This window comes from Candoia aspera, chromosome 13 (assembly GCF_035149785.1).
Source record: "Candoia aspera isolate rCanAsp1 chromosome 13, rCanAsp1.hap2, whole genome shotgun sequence".
NCBI lineage: Eukaryota > Metazoa > Chordata > Lepidosauria > Squamata > Boidae > Candoia > Candoia aspera.
In genome coordinates, this window is record NC_086165.1 from 22,388,800 (window position 1) to 22,402,344 (window position 13,545).

The following is a 13,545-nucleotide window of genomic DNA, read 5'->3' on the forward strand; positions in this document are numbered from 1 at the left end:
ATGTTTAAGAAAGCACAAAAAACCAATTCTGTTTGGTGAGATGCTGAGCAGACACTGGCTAAAGTACTTTGAAATACCTGCTGCCCTTCAAAGTGTCGCCAATGGAGAAAAATCTAACGAATCAGTATCTCTTTACCAAGACCTCTGCCAATTGTATTATTAGTTTAACCCAACTGAGTCCAAGGAATAAGAGACATTATTTAACTATAAACTATGAAAAGCAAATTTCTTGTCCATGTTCATTCATATAGGCATGTGAACTACAATGGTTTTTTATTGTAATTATCACAATTAATTGTACACTGAAAATCCCTATGACATTTAGACTTAAGTGAAGCAAATGATAGAAGTTTAAGAAAAAGTAAATAACTAACAGGTATCAGTCTTAAGTACACTGCAGCTTCTACTCTCAGAATAATAAAAAAGATGTGAGGGTCCCAGTCCTTCATATTGAGCTGCACACATCTCAGTTACCAAGCTGCACTTCTCCTTTGCCTTCACAATCGCTCTAAAAGGTGAACTGGGGAGCAACAAAGGGGAGAGGTTCATGACCAAGGATTTTAAGTCACCGCTCTGTGGTTTCGGCACGCATGTCCCGTGCTGCCTGGGGAGTGCAGAAGACCAGGTGAAGAGAAAGACCTTGCCCATACCCCTCCCCTGAGACTTACCGGAGTTCATTCCTCAATGGCGCCTTCCTTTCAGGCTACAAAGGCTGTCATGGAGTGCTTCAGCACTATGTCTGATCACTGCTGCTATTATTTATATTAATTAAATTCTAAAGGCAAGATGCAGCTAATGAAGTAGCTCAAGCACACAAGACTCCCGCTGAAATAAATGCATTCGCTACAGGGCTCGTGGGGATTTATTTAAAAACCCTGACATTTCTTCCTCCTGCATGTGACCATTTTTCAGATTGTTTAAAAAATGCTGAAGCTGATGTTTCAAGAATTAACAAGAATGACAAGATACTAAGATAAAACAAGTTAAAAGGATATGGCTGGAAACACAAGATGTGTGCACTGAAGATCTGAAACTGAGCTGGGCCTTTATCAAAACTGATGTAATCCCCCTCCCCAACTCAGCCAGATACAGAGAGGTATCCTCCGTTTTCACTATGGCCTAAGATGATAACAATCATGTCCTAAGCACATGGACTCGGAAACTGCTTTACAGAAAACTACGCCAAATAGGAGCGTTTGTCTTGAGATCCACAATGATTACATATGAGGACTGATTCTGGTATGTTCACAATTTGCAGTTCCTAAGAAATGCTTACTCTGGAGAAGTGATTAAGATGCCCCGGATGGAAACGGGGGGGGGGGGGGGGTTTGGAGGGCGCACTCCCAGAAAAATGTCCTTGAATTTCCAAGTAAGGTTTTATGGTGCTAGGTCTGCACTTACTAAGAAAAAAAAAAGGTGTCGAGGAATCAAAGATATACTTCCAGCAAGATTTAGGGTCTGTCAAATGCAAACTTTACATTTTTTATTATTTCAAAATATATAATTTTTTGTAATTAACCCCCAGAAAACAGAGATGGTTATTCTGAGTAATATATACCAAAGGCAAGAGATCCAAAAAGCATTCTAGCTACAACAGGAAAAAAGGCATAATCCAATCTCAGCTCTTCCTGTTACTATCCAGAATGGTTAGCTATATCCTCTAAGTGCATGTAAATGAAGAGGATTCTGACTACTGCCATCAACAGATGACAGAAGATAAGAAACCCAAGTTCGTATGTATTTTGGAAGATTTCGTTTTATGGTTTCAGGATGTTGAAGGATTGTAAATAAAACAAAAGACAAAAGACAAGTTTTAAAATTAGGGTAAAATACCTGGACAAGTGTCCGTTTAAGATGTCTGATGTCATTCTCCAAAGATACTACAGAGGGGTCCAATATCGTGCGAACTACATGGAGGGAAGCTGTTGCTACTCCCAGGTACATCACACAATAGGGACCTGAGAACAACAGCCGGGGTCAGTGCAGCATCTTTGGCAGTTGCTGGAACACACCTCCTTCTCCTCCTCCTTCCCCTGTTCTTCGCTGGCAGAATTGTTGAATGCACAGTAGATGAAAACTAAGAATATGTTGTGAAGCACAACCAACAGCTAACAACCTGGCAGTCTTCATCAACAAAGCAACTCTTGCCACAAAGCAGCACCTAACTAGGAATGAAGGAACGGATCTGCTTCTAAAAGCAAGTTATTCCCAATGCTGACCTTCCCCTTAAGAATGGAGTGTTTAGCCAGCACGATTTGGTTTTCTCATGCAAGGAAGGAAACATATGTCTGTAGCAGGCTCTTGTTTTATAAAACGATAACCATATACGCTTAGAAGGTTTTTTCTCCATCTCCTGGCAAGGAGGAAAGCTGCTCAGAGGAATACTTCTAGCTTCCTAATGGTTGAGATTTTTACAATGGAATTATACTGAAATTGTCAAAGTAGTAAGCCATATGCCACAACTCCTCTAAGATCTGATGACTTGCTTAACAAAATATCATAGAATATAACCAATGCCGCTAAATTACCAACATTTTAGGAGAGCAAAAAGATACCAAATACATAACGTTTGCCCATTAATTTCATAGGAGCAAGTCTGTATTTCACCTTAACATGGTTTTGATTACCTGGTAAATGACATCTTGGAAAAGGACTGGAAATGTGAGTGCAGCATCTTCCAGTTCATTTAGACTACAGTGGACTAGTGTTTCATCCTATAAATAATTTAAAAAATTAGTCAATTTAGCAGAGGAATAGAAAAATGTGCTTCCTGAAATAGCCCTACAATTTACAGTTTGCCAGAGACAGAATATATTTCCATCAAAAGTAAAGCAACCAAATATGCTTTTCTTACCAAGTCTAGAACTAAAGAGAACTCTGGTGTACTTCTCGTTTTCAATGGAAGAGCAGGCTTCCGGTTAAGTTGTTCTTCTGTTAGTGGTGGAACATGTTTGATGAAGTAGTACCTAAAGACCAGTCACAACATGGTTTGATTGTTTATCAGACAGCGAATAGTTTACTCTTAAACTATGATAAAGGCTTATATGTCTTAAGCTACCCCCCAGGCATACTAATTACAGTATATACAATTAGCTTGGGAAGTATCTTCTGAAACCTTAGAAGTTTCCTATTCTACCTAGCCCAATGCTCATTTTTCTGTGGTTCTTCCCTTATAAATATTTGGCATTTTTTCCAGATTTAGGGCTCTTCAAGCGCACTGCTTCTCCCTTTGGTTTTACAGAGGGCCAATTTTGGCTACTGTCTTGCCAGCATGCACCAGCCAAGTTCATTATCAGAGAAAGTAAAGTAAACAATTCTAACATCAATCTTTATTAACACTAGTGTAAGTTTTCAAATCAAAAGAAGAAAAAACATACTGGTGTGTAAAACTACCATAAAACCTAATTTTTAACACTGGATCTAAATATTTAACAGGAACAGAATCTGTGTTTTTATTTATTTACACGCATGCACACACACACGAACACACACACTAATGTAATGGCTGAGCATGAACACGTACGGATCAAAGACCTCCCAGTCTTCTTCATAGGTGGCTTCTGCATGAGCTGATGAATAACCACTGTCTGGAGACACTGGTGCTAACAAAACACAAAAGTTCCTCATTAGTTTATAGGAAGAAACGGGAATTTTTCTCTTAGCAGTAACTTGATCATTTAGTTGCTAAAACATTTCAATATTTATTTACATCTATTTGGTCTGGAAGGTCTTGTCTTCCACTGTTCTGTGTTATTAAGAACTTTTATCAATACACTTCAAGCTTATAATTGACTCTTAAAATAGGTCCCCACATATATCAAGCTCTAAATGATTAGGAATATTTGCAGGTAAGGGCCAGGTATAACTTCATAGGCATGTTGGGATAGATGAAAGTTACTGACATGATACGAATTATGTGCAGAGCCAAATAGGAATTTTTTTAAACCAAACTTTTAACTTTAAGTGCCTAATAAGGATGGCGGTTACTGTTTGTTTTCTTTCACACTGATGTCCTATTGTATTGTGGAATTGTGTTTTGATAGTCATCTGATTGTGGGGGTATAAACATTATGTTAAGAAAATGAATACAGATCTAAATGATGCCCAGAAAACAGTGTTATCAAGTTAAATTCTTATTAGCCAGAGTGATACTGCCCTTGGCTTTGGGGCGGGGTGTGTGTGTGTGTGTGTGTGTGTGTGCATGCACATGCGTGTGTAGATGAAACATAAATACACAAGGCAATTGTTTGTTGGAATGTATTCACACTCAAATAAAGTGAGTAGGTATAAATGACTAGGGCTTCCTATTAAGAATTTATCATTTATTAATCAAATTGATAGACTGTTGAATCCCTAAGGACTCCAGGCCATTTACAAGATAAAATATTGAAGAGGTTCATTAGGAGAAACACGTTTGCCCAAATAAACGTTTTCTTTGCTCCCAACAGTTTGGAGCTGCAGCGTCTCGTGACTCTCTGGACACCCCACATACAGATCAGGGGGAAAGCAATAAAAACTGAAGCAGCCTTTGTCCCTGTGCTGTGGGAGAAGCAGGATGTTAGCGCCAGCAGCGGCTCAAAACCCACCAAAGGCTCTTCTCCTTACCAGTCAGTGGAGGCAGATCACAATCAGCCACATCACCTACTTCTTCCAAGACGCTGTTGATGGTTGTTCGGACCTGGGCTGCCTGGCTGGAGTAGGGCGTTCCATTGGCTGCGACGGCGGTGCTGGTAATAATCTCGTCTACCTGCTCCATATCGAGCTGCTTCACTATTTCTTCAGCTTCAACAGCCTGGCCTGGAGAATCTGAGCCTGCTGTTCCTGAAATAATGCTTTTACTTAACACTAGTGCTCTTAACTTTACTGAACATTTACAAGTACTCTTCTGTGTTTAGATTTAAGGTCTAAAAGGAAACCTAACAGAGTATGTTCCTATTTTTTCCTTAATGCCCAAATAGAAAATGGCTATTCCATAACAACAATTTTGTATTTTTTAGATGTACGTAACAGCTAAATGCAGTTTTCTGTAGTACTTGCCATTTTTATTTGCTGGTGAGAAAAAATTGAAGACAGGAGAAAATATGGTTCCCAATAATGTAGTCCTCGGGGGGCTGCCGCTGGTGGGATTATCATCCAATTTTCCATTTTGCCTAACATGCTGGTTTGCCATTTCATAATTTCCAGCTTCTAGAACAGACATACAAAAAAGTGCACTAAGTTACTAATGTGATTTTTCCAATATAGGATGGAGTGACAAAGTTTCAATTAAGCATCAGACTCCCAGACGAGCACGCATGTACCACAGCAAGTAGCAGAAAAGCCGTGCCCTAACTGGCATCTCCACAAGGCTGATGCTATGGCTCGTGGTTTCCAAGGCAATGAAGCTTCAAAATTGGCTAGCTCTAAGTCTGAGAAACTCCCACTGACTCTGCCATAACAGAGATCTTTAAGAAAGACCCAAAATATTGTAAGTGAGCTAAAAACTGCAGCAGAAGTATTTATACTGTCAATTGTTAATTCAGATGATATGATTTGTTAATACAGATATTAATACAGATAAAGCAATGAATCTGCTGTTATACCCATACTGCTTATTATACTGGCTTACGATAACTGTTGTTAATGGGTAATTATAAATTGCAGGTATTATAACTGCTTATATGGTTAATAAAGAAAAAAAGCACAGCGTTCCCTAACATACAGTGCAGCCCATTTTCATGAAAGAGAACGTTATCCTATTAATTGTGTAAATAAAACAATGTGGTCATGCATGAATATTCGAGAGCCATTTTCATGAAAGAGAACATTATCCTATTAATTGTGTAAATAAAACAATGTGGTCATGCATGAATATTCGAGAGCCACTATTTGGTGTAGTGGTTAAGGCACCAAGCTAAAAGTGGAGACCGTGAGCTCTTGTCCCGCCTCAGGCACAAAGCCAGCTGGGTGACCGTGGGTCAGTCACTCTCTCTTAGCCCTAGGAAGGAGGCAATGGCAAACCACTTCTGAAAAACCTTGCGAAGAAAACTGCAGGGAGTTGTCCAGGCATCTCCGAGAATCAGGTATGATTGAACAGATTAAAAAAACACAAATCATGAGTATTCAGTTGTATTTGCCACCTATGATTCCTTGGCACAATTTACTTTAGAATAAGTAATCCTGAAATGAATCCAACACAAGAAGTTTAAAAAAATTGATCAATCTTTCTCTGTAGACTTTCTTAGCCTTGGTTTCCAGTCCACAAACTTGGCATCATGGTTTATCTCAGATGTTTAAGAAAAAAATCATTTTGCACAATAAAGAAACTACTTTCAGGGTAAAACTCAGGCCAAAGTACACTCCTGACACGGTCAGCACAGTCCTGAAGTCGTTCTCTTCTTCTCTGAAAGAAGTCTTAATTGCAGAAGGGCCAAAGGCCTCCTTTCAGTTAATGGACTGGAATATATTTACAAACCTCCATTCGCTTGACTTTTCCGCCTAACTCGAGAAAGCTGTTTATTAGGCTTTTCTCCTGTTCGAGGAGTGGATGTAATTAAGTTGTCATCCATGTCACGTTCAATTCTACTTCTTTTTGCAGGATGTTCTCGCTCATCCTTAAAAAATAAACAAACAAAACCACCAAATTATACCTTAAACTTTACTAGTAAGCTTTTTGTGACAAGTTTTACTGCTTCATGGAAAGTGAATTTTTCAACATCTACTTTTTTTCCACACTTTTCACTTTGTAGGACTTTTGGCAGAAAATATGTCATAAAAGTTAGGGAAAACAGACTAAGAATTCATTTATTTAAATTCTTAAATATTTAGACCATATTATTTGTTTCAATTTTTTCACTGCTTTAATATGCCAAAATGAAGAGAAAACCCCCAAACCCATAAAAAGAAACAGAAAGAAAAAAGAAACCTTTTGTTCCATACAGAAAAAAAATTGCTGCCCAATTTTTAGATAGATTTTTAAATGTCAACTACACTTTTTCTATTCCGCAAGTACAGAGACAGTTCACAGATGGAAAGCAGACATACATTGTTGATCCTTAATTACACCCTGGATGTTGCACTGCTTTTCCAATATCAAAGACACTGTAAATAAGTAAATAAGTCTATTGTTTAACCACAGGTCATAACAAAACAGCATGGCAGAAAATACAATGAAATAAAACAGAACAAATTTCTGAGTTTAAATGACAAAGCCAAAGTAGCAATCTGACCACCAACAGGGGGAAACACAGCTGCAAGAAGATAATTACATTGTTCGGAGTCTGAGTCCTTAAATTCACCTACCGTGAACAGTTTGATACTGATCTTTTTGTAAACGGAGCAGTGGAGAACATAGGAAATAATGTCCTCCACTTGACCAGCACTACAAGGACAGAGACGCTGTATAACAGGGTGCTTACAAAATCTCCCTTCAACATATGCCAAAAGCATGGTCTGCAAGTGAAAGGATGTAAAGGCCTCTCTCAGTGGGGCACATGTTAACCAGATATCGGAAGAGGGTTAGTTTTTTATAATGATGAAACTAAGATGGAAATTTGGATCACTGTACAGCAGTAGCGTCTTTACTGGCACCTCTTTCAAAAAACCTATCTGATATTTTCTCTGTTCCAAGAGCCAAATTTCCCCAGAGAGAATAGGGAATACATTTGTAGGATAGGCAACAAAAGTTTGGTCCACTGGTTCCTAGCTGTGTAATGAAAAAAACCAACTTCAGCAAAACGGGATCCTTGAAGGCTTCTAGTTTCTTAGAGTGCCCCAACAATGCAAGATGTATTCTAATTGCAATGGAAGGCGACCCCATCTCCATCCTTAGAGAAGCAGCAGGGGTGCCCTGGGGGACTCCCAAAATTTTCCTATGAAGTTGTTTTGGAGTACTTTCAATTGGGCAACATCAAAGATGCTGGGAAAGCAGTCATCTATTTTATCAGTATTTGAGAATCCACTAAAACCTGATGTAATAAACAAAAATATTGCCTCCAAGCCCCAAACAGATTTAAATCCCCAGGAAAAATATTACCCTCCTAAAACAGAAGTTGACACAATGCCCTGCTGCTTTCCCACATCACGGGGTTGGATCAGGAACTGATACAGAGGAATTACCGTAATGCATCTCAGTGAAGACTGTTCTACCACCAGCAATCTAAGCAATGAAAATATCCCAGTAATCTTCCATTCTGATCAGGGTAAGAGGACACGGAGATCCACTTTTCTACCCCATGTTACAGGCATGCAAGATAAGGCTATTGGCTGCAAGAGTGTGGTAGTGGTTTTACTTCACCTATCAGCAGTATTCCTGCCAGAAACTAACATATCAAAATTCATCTCTAGGAAAGTACAAACAAACAGGAATAGCAGAAACAAAAATATGATTAAATTAAGTACAATTTGAGGTATGGAAATGCTAAACTAGTTAGAAGGTAATTTACGATTTTGTCTTAACTCTACCAATCTGAAGCAATACTATCAAGTATGATCTCAACATGTTAACTGGCCATGCATACAATTATAGCTTTCAATTTACTGCAACATGAATTAACAACGCCAAATCTTTCAATTATTCCAAGCTCATTTAAGACTCTGTCACTTAAGACTTATCATTATCCGATGGACATCATTTCACCATGACTGTCTATCAGTAACTGTTTCTTTAGGTTCTTGCAAGGTTTTGTTGGCTAAAGGGCGCAATGAAATAGAAACTGAAGCTCCTGCTTGTGTCATTTGCATTGCCTTCTGACATAATCTTAGGGTTTTCACGTTGAGCAGATGATCAGCACTTGCACTCCTTTTCATCTTCAATAAGACAAAAAACACCTTCCTTCCTTCCTTCCTTCCAGTTATCAAAGTGGCATCACCAGTGTAGCTGAGGTCATGGATGCTTCTCCTAGCAACTTTAATTCAAATTTCCATTTCCTCTAGTTCAGCATATTCTCCATATAAGTTAAATAAACAAGGGGAAAATACACAATTTCAGCCCACTCCTTTCCCATTCTCAACCTGAACTGAGTTGTTCCATATACCTTTCTGTTGCTTCCTGGTCATCATATAAATTTTCAATAGGCAGAGGAAATGGCTCTACGTAATAATTCCCCTTGATTTCTCAATTTTTTAAAAAAATTGTCTCTTGTGATCTCTTAAAAGAAAAAATTCTCCCTAGCTTAGGCCTTGGCTAAAGAAAAATCTATTAAATATTTTTTCTTGTTCCCTATTTTTTGCCTGCCAATCTCTGAGCAGATCAAGGGCTTCACAGATCCTCACGCTGCACTGGCTGTTCTGACTGCGCAGTGACTGGTTGTTGCCACTTTGGAAGGACCATGCTGTTGTGGGAAAAGTTTTTCCTTTGTCTTTATCTTGCCAGCACTGCCCTCTGCTGAATCTAGTTACAAAGCTCCAATGTTAACTTGAATTTTCTTTCTGGTTTCTTAAATAATTGGGGGAGAAGAGGAGGAGGGGGGGTGAGGGGGTGATTAGTTCTCTACGGAAGTCACAATTTTTTGTTTATTGTTGTGTCTTGTACTTTAGAAGTAGTTTTTTTAGTGTTAATTTCTTAATACTTTTTGGTAGTTATACAGTATATTATCTATACATACATTGGTACATTTAATATTCAGTGGTTTTAAATGTGGCTTGTTTGTTATACGTTCTGTAAATACGTATATTATAATAGATGCCTTTTAGATGCTTAGGTTGAGGATACAGGTAGTCCTCGCTTAATGACAATTGGGACTGGAATTTCGGTTGCAAAGTGGTGGTCATTAAGTGAATCTGACATGATTTTACATTTTTTCAGCGATCATTAAGTGAATCACCATGGGTGTTAAGTGAACCACGTGGTCATTAAGCAAATCATGCAGTTCCCATTGATTTTGCTTGCCAGAAGCCGCCTGGGAAGGACAAAAATGGCAATCATGTGACCACAGGACGCTGCAATGGTCATAAATGCGAACCGGCTGCCAAGCACCAAAATCGTGATCACATGACTGCGGAGATGCTGTGGCGGTCATAAGTGTGAGGACCAGTCACAAGTTGGTTTTTAGCACTGTCATAAATGCGAACCATCACTAAGCGAATGGTTGCTAAGCGAGGACTACCTGTACTGAATTGGAATGTGAAAGGGATGCAAAATATTATTAAATGTAGAAAGATATTTAAAGTCATAAATGGATATAAAGCTGTTACTATATTTCTACAAGAATCTCATTCTAGAGAGGATGAAATAGCTTTTTTTCTGAAATTGGATGGTCAAATTTCTCTTATATTAGTGGAAAAAGTTCTAACGCAGTTGGAATTACGTTATTCATTGGGAAAGAGATTAATGTAGTAACATACATTGATTCTCATGGACGTTTTTATTATTATTAAATTGAGGATATAGCTTGAATTTGATATAACTCGTTAAATTTTATGGGCCTAAAAAAATATCCAGAACTATTTCTTAAGTGCACAGCAAGAATACTGTTATAGTATTTGACTATCTGATTCTAGGGAGTGATCTAAATTTTTTGATGGATGTAGTAATGTACCCCTCCAAAAAACTATAGTTACAATCAAAAGTGGAAAGTATTCCAGCCTTTAAGCTTTTAAGTTTCAATTGAAAGATGTATGGCATTCACTTCACTCCATTACTTATGCTCATAGAATCTGCTTTAGATTTTTTTAATTTCACCTCCTTTAATGGAATGTGTCTTAGACTCCTCTATTCATCCTATTGTTATATCAAATCATGCTATTACTTTAACCCTTCAGTTTAAAAAGCTTAAGCCACCCTATGTTTTAATACTTCCTTATTATAAGAGGAGGGATTTTTACATTGTTACACAACTAACTTCACAATTTTAATTAATTGTATCACGTAGTCCTCAACTTACAACAATTGGGACTGGAATTCCTGTCACTAAGCAATGCACAACTTTAGGGTTTTAAAGCACGACTGGATCGCTTAGCAATGGCAATCCCTGCAGTCCCGGTTGCTGTTGTTAACTGAATCCCATGGTCGTTAGGTGAGGCAACTTCCTGCCGGCTTCCCAAAACCAAAGTCAAAATGTATGGGATTCTTATAAGGCTTGTATGCAAGAAAAAGTCTTATGCATCAATAGTTAGAAATTCTGGTCATAGAAATTCTGGTCAAAGAGACTGTCAGATTTTTTAGACGCTTAGATTTTTAACAGGCAGATCTTTTGCATAAAGAACCCATAGAGCAGGCTTACAAAGCATTTGTATTAGCCAAATTAGGGATTTCTATGCTGAGAAGGTAGAATTTTCTTTGAGCAGATTAAAATTAAAGTATTGGAAGTCTGGTGAAAGACCTTGTAAATTGCTGGCGCACTGTTTGAAGCAACAAAATCAGCAGAGATTAATTTCTGAAATAGTACCGAGAATGGCCAGACTGTTTTTGACTCTGCTGCTATTAATAATCAGTTTTTATTTTTTTATAAGTCTATTTATAGTTTGGATGAGAAGAGGGACCATCATGAGATTGATCAATTGCTGAGTCAGGAGGACATTCAACTGTTATCGTTAGAGTCCCCTTTTCGGGAGAGGTGGGCGGTGATAGAAATTTGAAATATAAATAAATAAATAATACTGACATGCTGAAAGCATCTCTTTTATTTCAGGAACTATTAGATTCTATTCAATCATTGTAAATTGGAAAAGCTCCTGGCCCAGATGGATTTTCAGAGGAACAGTATAAGGCATTCCCAGGTCTGCTGGCTCCTATACTTTGGAGATACATAATGAAACTTTTAAGGATGGTAAACTGCCATCATTCTATATATAAGAGTTTACAACCAGGTAAGGATCCTAAATTTTGTGCCAATTATAGACTTATTTCATTAATTAATGTGGATACCAAGATTTTACCTACCATACTGACTAGATGCATGCAGAAGGTCTTACCAGATATAATTCATCCCTTCCAAACTGGGTTTATCAAAAATAGTCAGGCATCTGATAATTTATGATTACTAATTGATATAATGGAGATAGGCAAGGACAGAATAGACTCTGCAGTATTAGTATCTTTAAAGGCAGAAAAAGCCTTTGATTTGGTTTGGATTAAATTCTTAAAGCAAGTGATGATTAGATACGGCTTTCCACAGGATTTTATCCAGTGGATTGAGGTTTATTATCTGCAACTATATGCCAGAGTTATAACAAATCAAACGATTTCAGATTCTTTCCAGTTACAGTGTGATACATGGCAGGGCTGCCCACTTTCTCCCTTGCTATTTAATTTGATCCTTGAACCTTTAGCCACCATGGTAAGGCAATCTTTAGTTATTATAATAATGTTAAGGTATTATATTGGCAGGGTGTGAGTATAATTTTTTTTTCTGTATGCTGATAATATTATGGCAATTTTGGATCGGTATTCTGTTTCTTTGCCTAACATTATACAGGTTGTACAGTATTTTGGAAAGTATTCTGGTTATAAGAAAAATTGGGATAACTCTTGTTTACTTCCCCTGGGCTCTAATATATCAACAGTTATGTAAAGAGATGGGTTTTGTGATTTCTACTGATTATATCAAATATTTGGAGCTTTATATACCCAAAAATATTTCTAAATATGTGGAAATAAATATGCTGAAATTTTTAGAAAGGGTTGAACTAGATATTAGCTTAAAATTCCTTTAAGCTTGTGGGGCATAGTTAATGTTATTAAAATGAATATTGTCCTTCGTTTTATTTCTGTTCTTAGGGGTATTCCTATGTTAATACAAAATTAGTATTTCCTTTTGATTGACAAGTTGTTTAGGAAATTTATTTGGGATTGTGGAGCACCAAGGTTTTCCTTAGCTAAACTGAGATTAACATTTGATGAAGATGGTTTTAATCTATCTGACTTGCAAAATACCACTGGGCCAACATTTTAACAGCCATCTCTTGATGGAATGAAAATATAATGGAATATTATCCTTTATGGGTTAAGTTGGAAAGTTATTACCTATTTCCTGGGCAATCATGGCAAGTGGCTACAACAACATATAGCAGAAAAGGTGTTTTATTTGCAGGAGTACAAGTGGTAAGAAATCTTTGGGCAAATTGGGATGTAAATTGAATTTTGGTAACAAAAATCATTAATATCTAACTCTTTGGAAAAAGTCTACTTTGAAAATTGGTGATACATCATTTTATTGGAAAGCTTGGCCAGAAGCAGGGATATGAATTTAAATCAAGTACTATATAATGACTATTTTAAGAATTTTTCCAAACTTCAAATTGAATTTGGTCTGCCCAGTTTGCAACAGTGGAGGTATCTTCAGCTTAAGCATGTTCTAACGGATCAATATGGACCAGATGCTTTGGCTGCCTCGAAGGCACCTGGGTTGCTCTCTTACTTGATGGAATCCATGACAGAAATGAAACCTGTAACACATCTCTATCAAAAAGAATATTTTTAGAGTGGACATTTCTGGGATATTTCAAACATGGCCTAAAGAACTGCAGTTTCCAGTAAAGCCACATCAACAGCTTCATCTCCTTAAAAATGTTAAAATGGTATCTACAGATTTGAAATCAATGTTGATTCATCAAAAAATTTAGAGC

At 37.5% G+C, this 13,545-nt stretch overlaps 1 protein-coding gene across 4 annotated transcripts in view; it reads right to left on the reverse strand.

Moving 5' to 3' along the window:
* The window catches only part of CTDSPL2 (CTD small phosphatase like 2), a 52,372-nt gene that overhangs the window by 5,853 nt on the left and 32,974 nt on the right, over positions 1-13,545 (reverse strand). For 3 of the 4 annotated variants that reach the window (XM_063314517.1, XM_063314518.1, XM_063314516.1), the window contains 6 exons: positions 6,455-6,593; positions 5,038-5,187; positions 4,606-4,821; positions 3,524-3,602; positions 2,855-2,966; positions 2,628-2,714 (listed from right to left, as the gene is read on the reverse strand). In XM_063314517.1, the coding sequence (XP_063170587.1) occupies positions 2,628-2,714; positions 2,855-2,966; positions 3,524-3,602; positions 4,606-4,821; positions 5,038-5,187; positions 6,455-6,593 (783 nt within the window). The remainder of the gene's footprint in view (positions 1-2,627; positions 2,715-2,854; positions 2,967-3,523; positions 3,603-4,605; positions 4,822-5,037; positions 5,188-6,454; positions 6,594-13,545) is intronic. The other variant, XM_063314519.1, reaches the window with a different exon arrangement.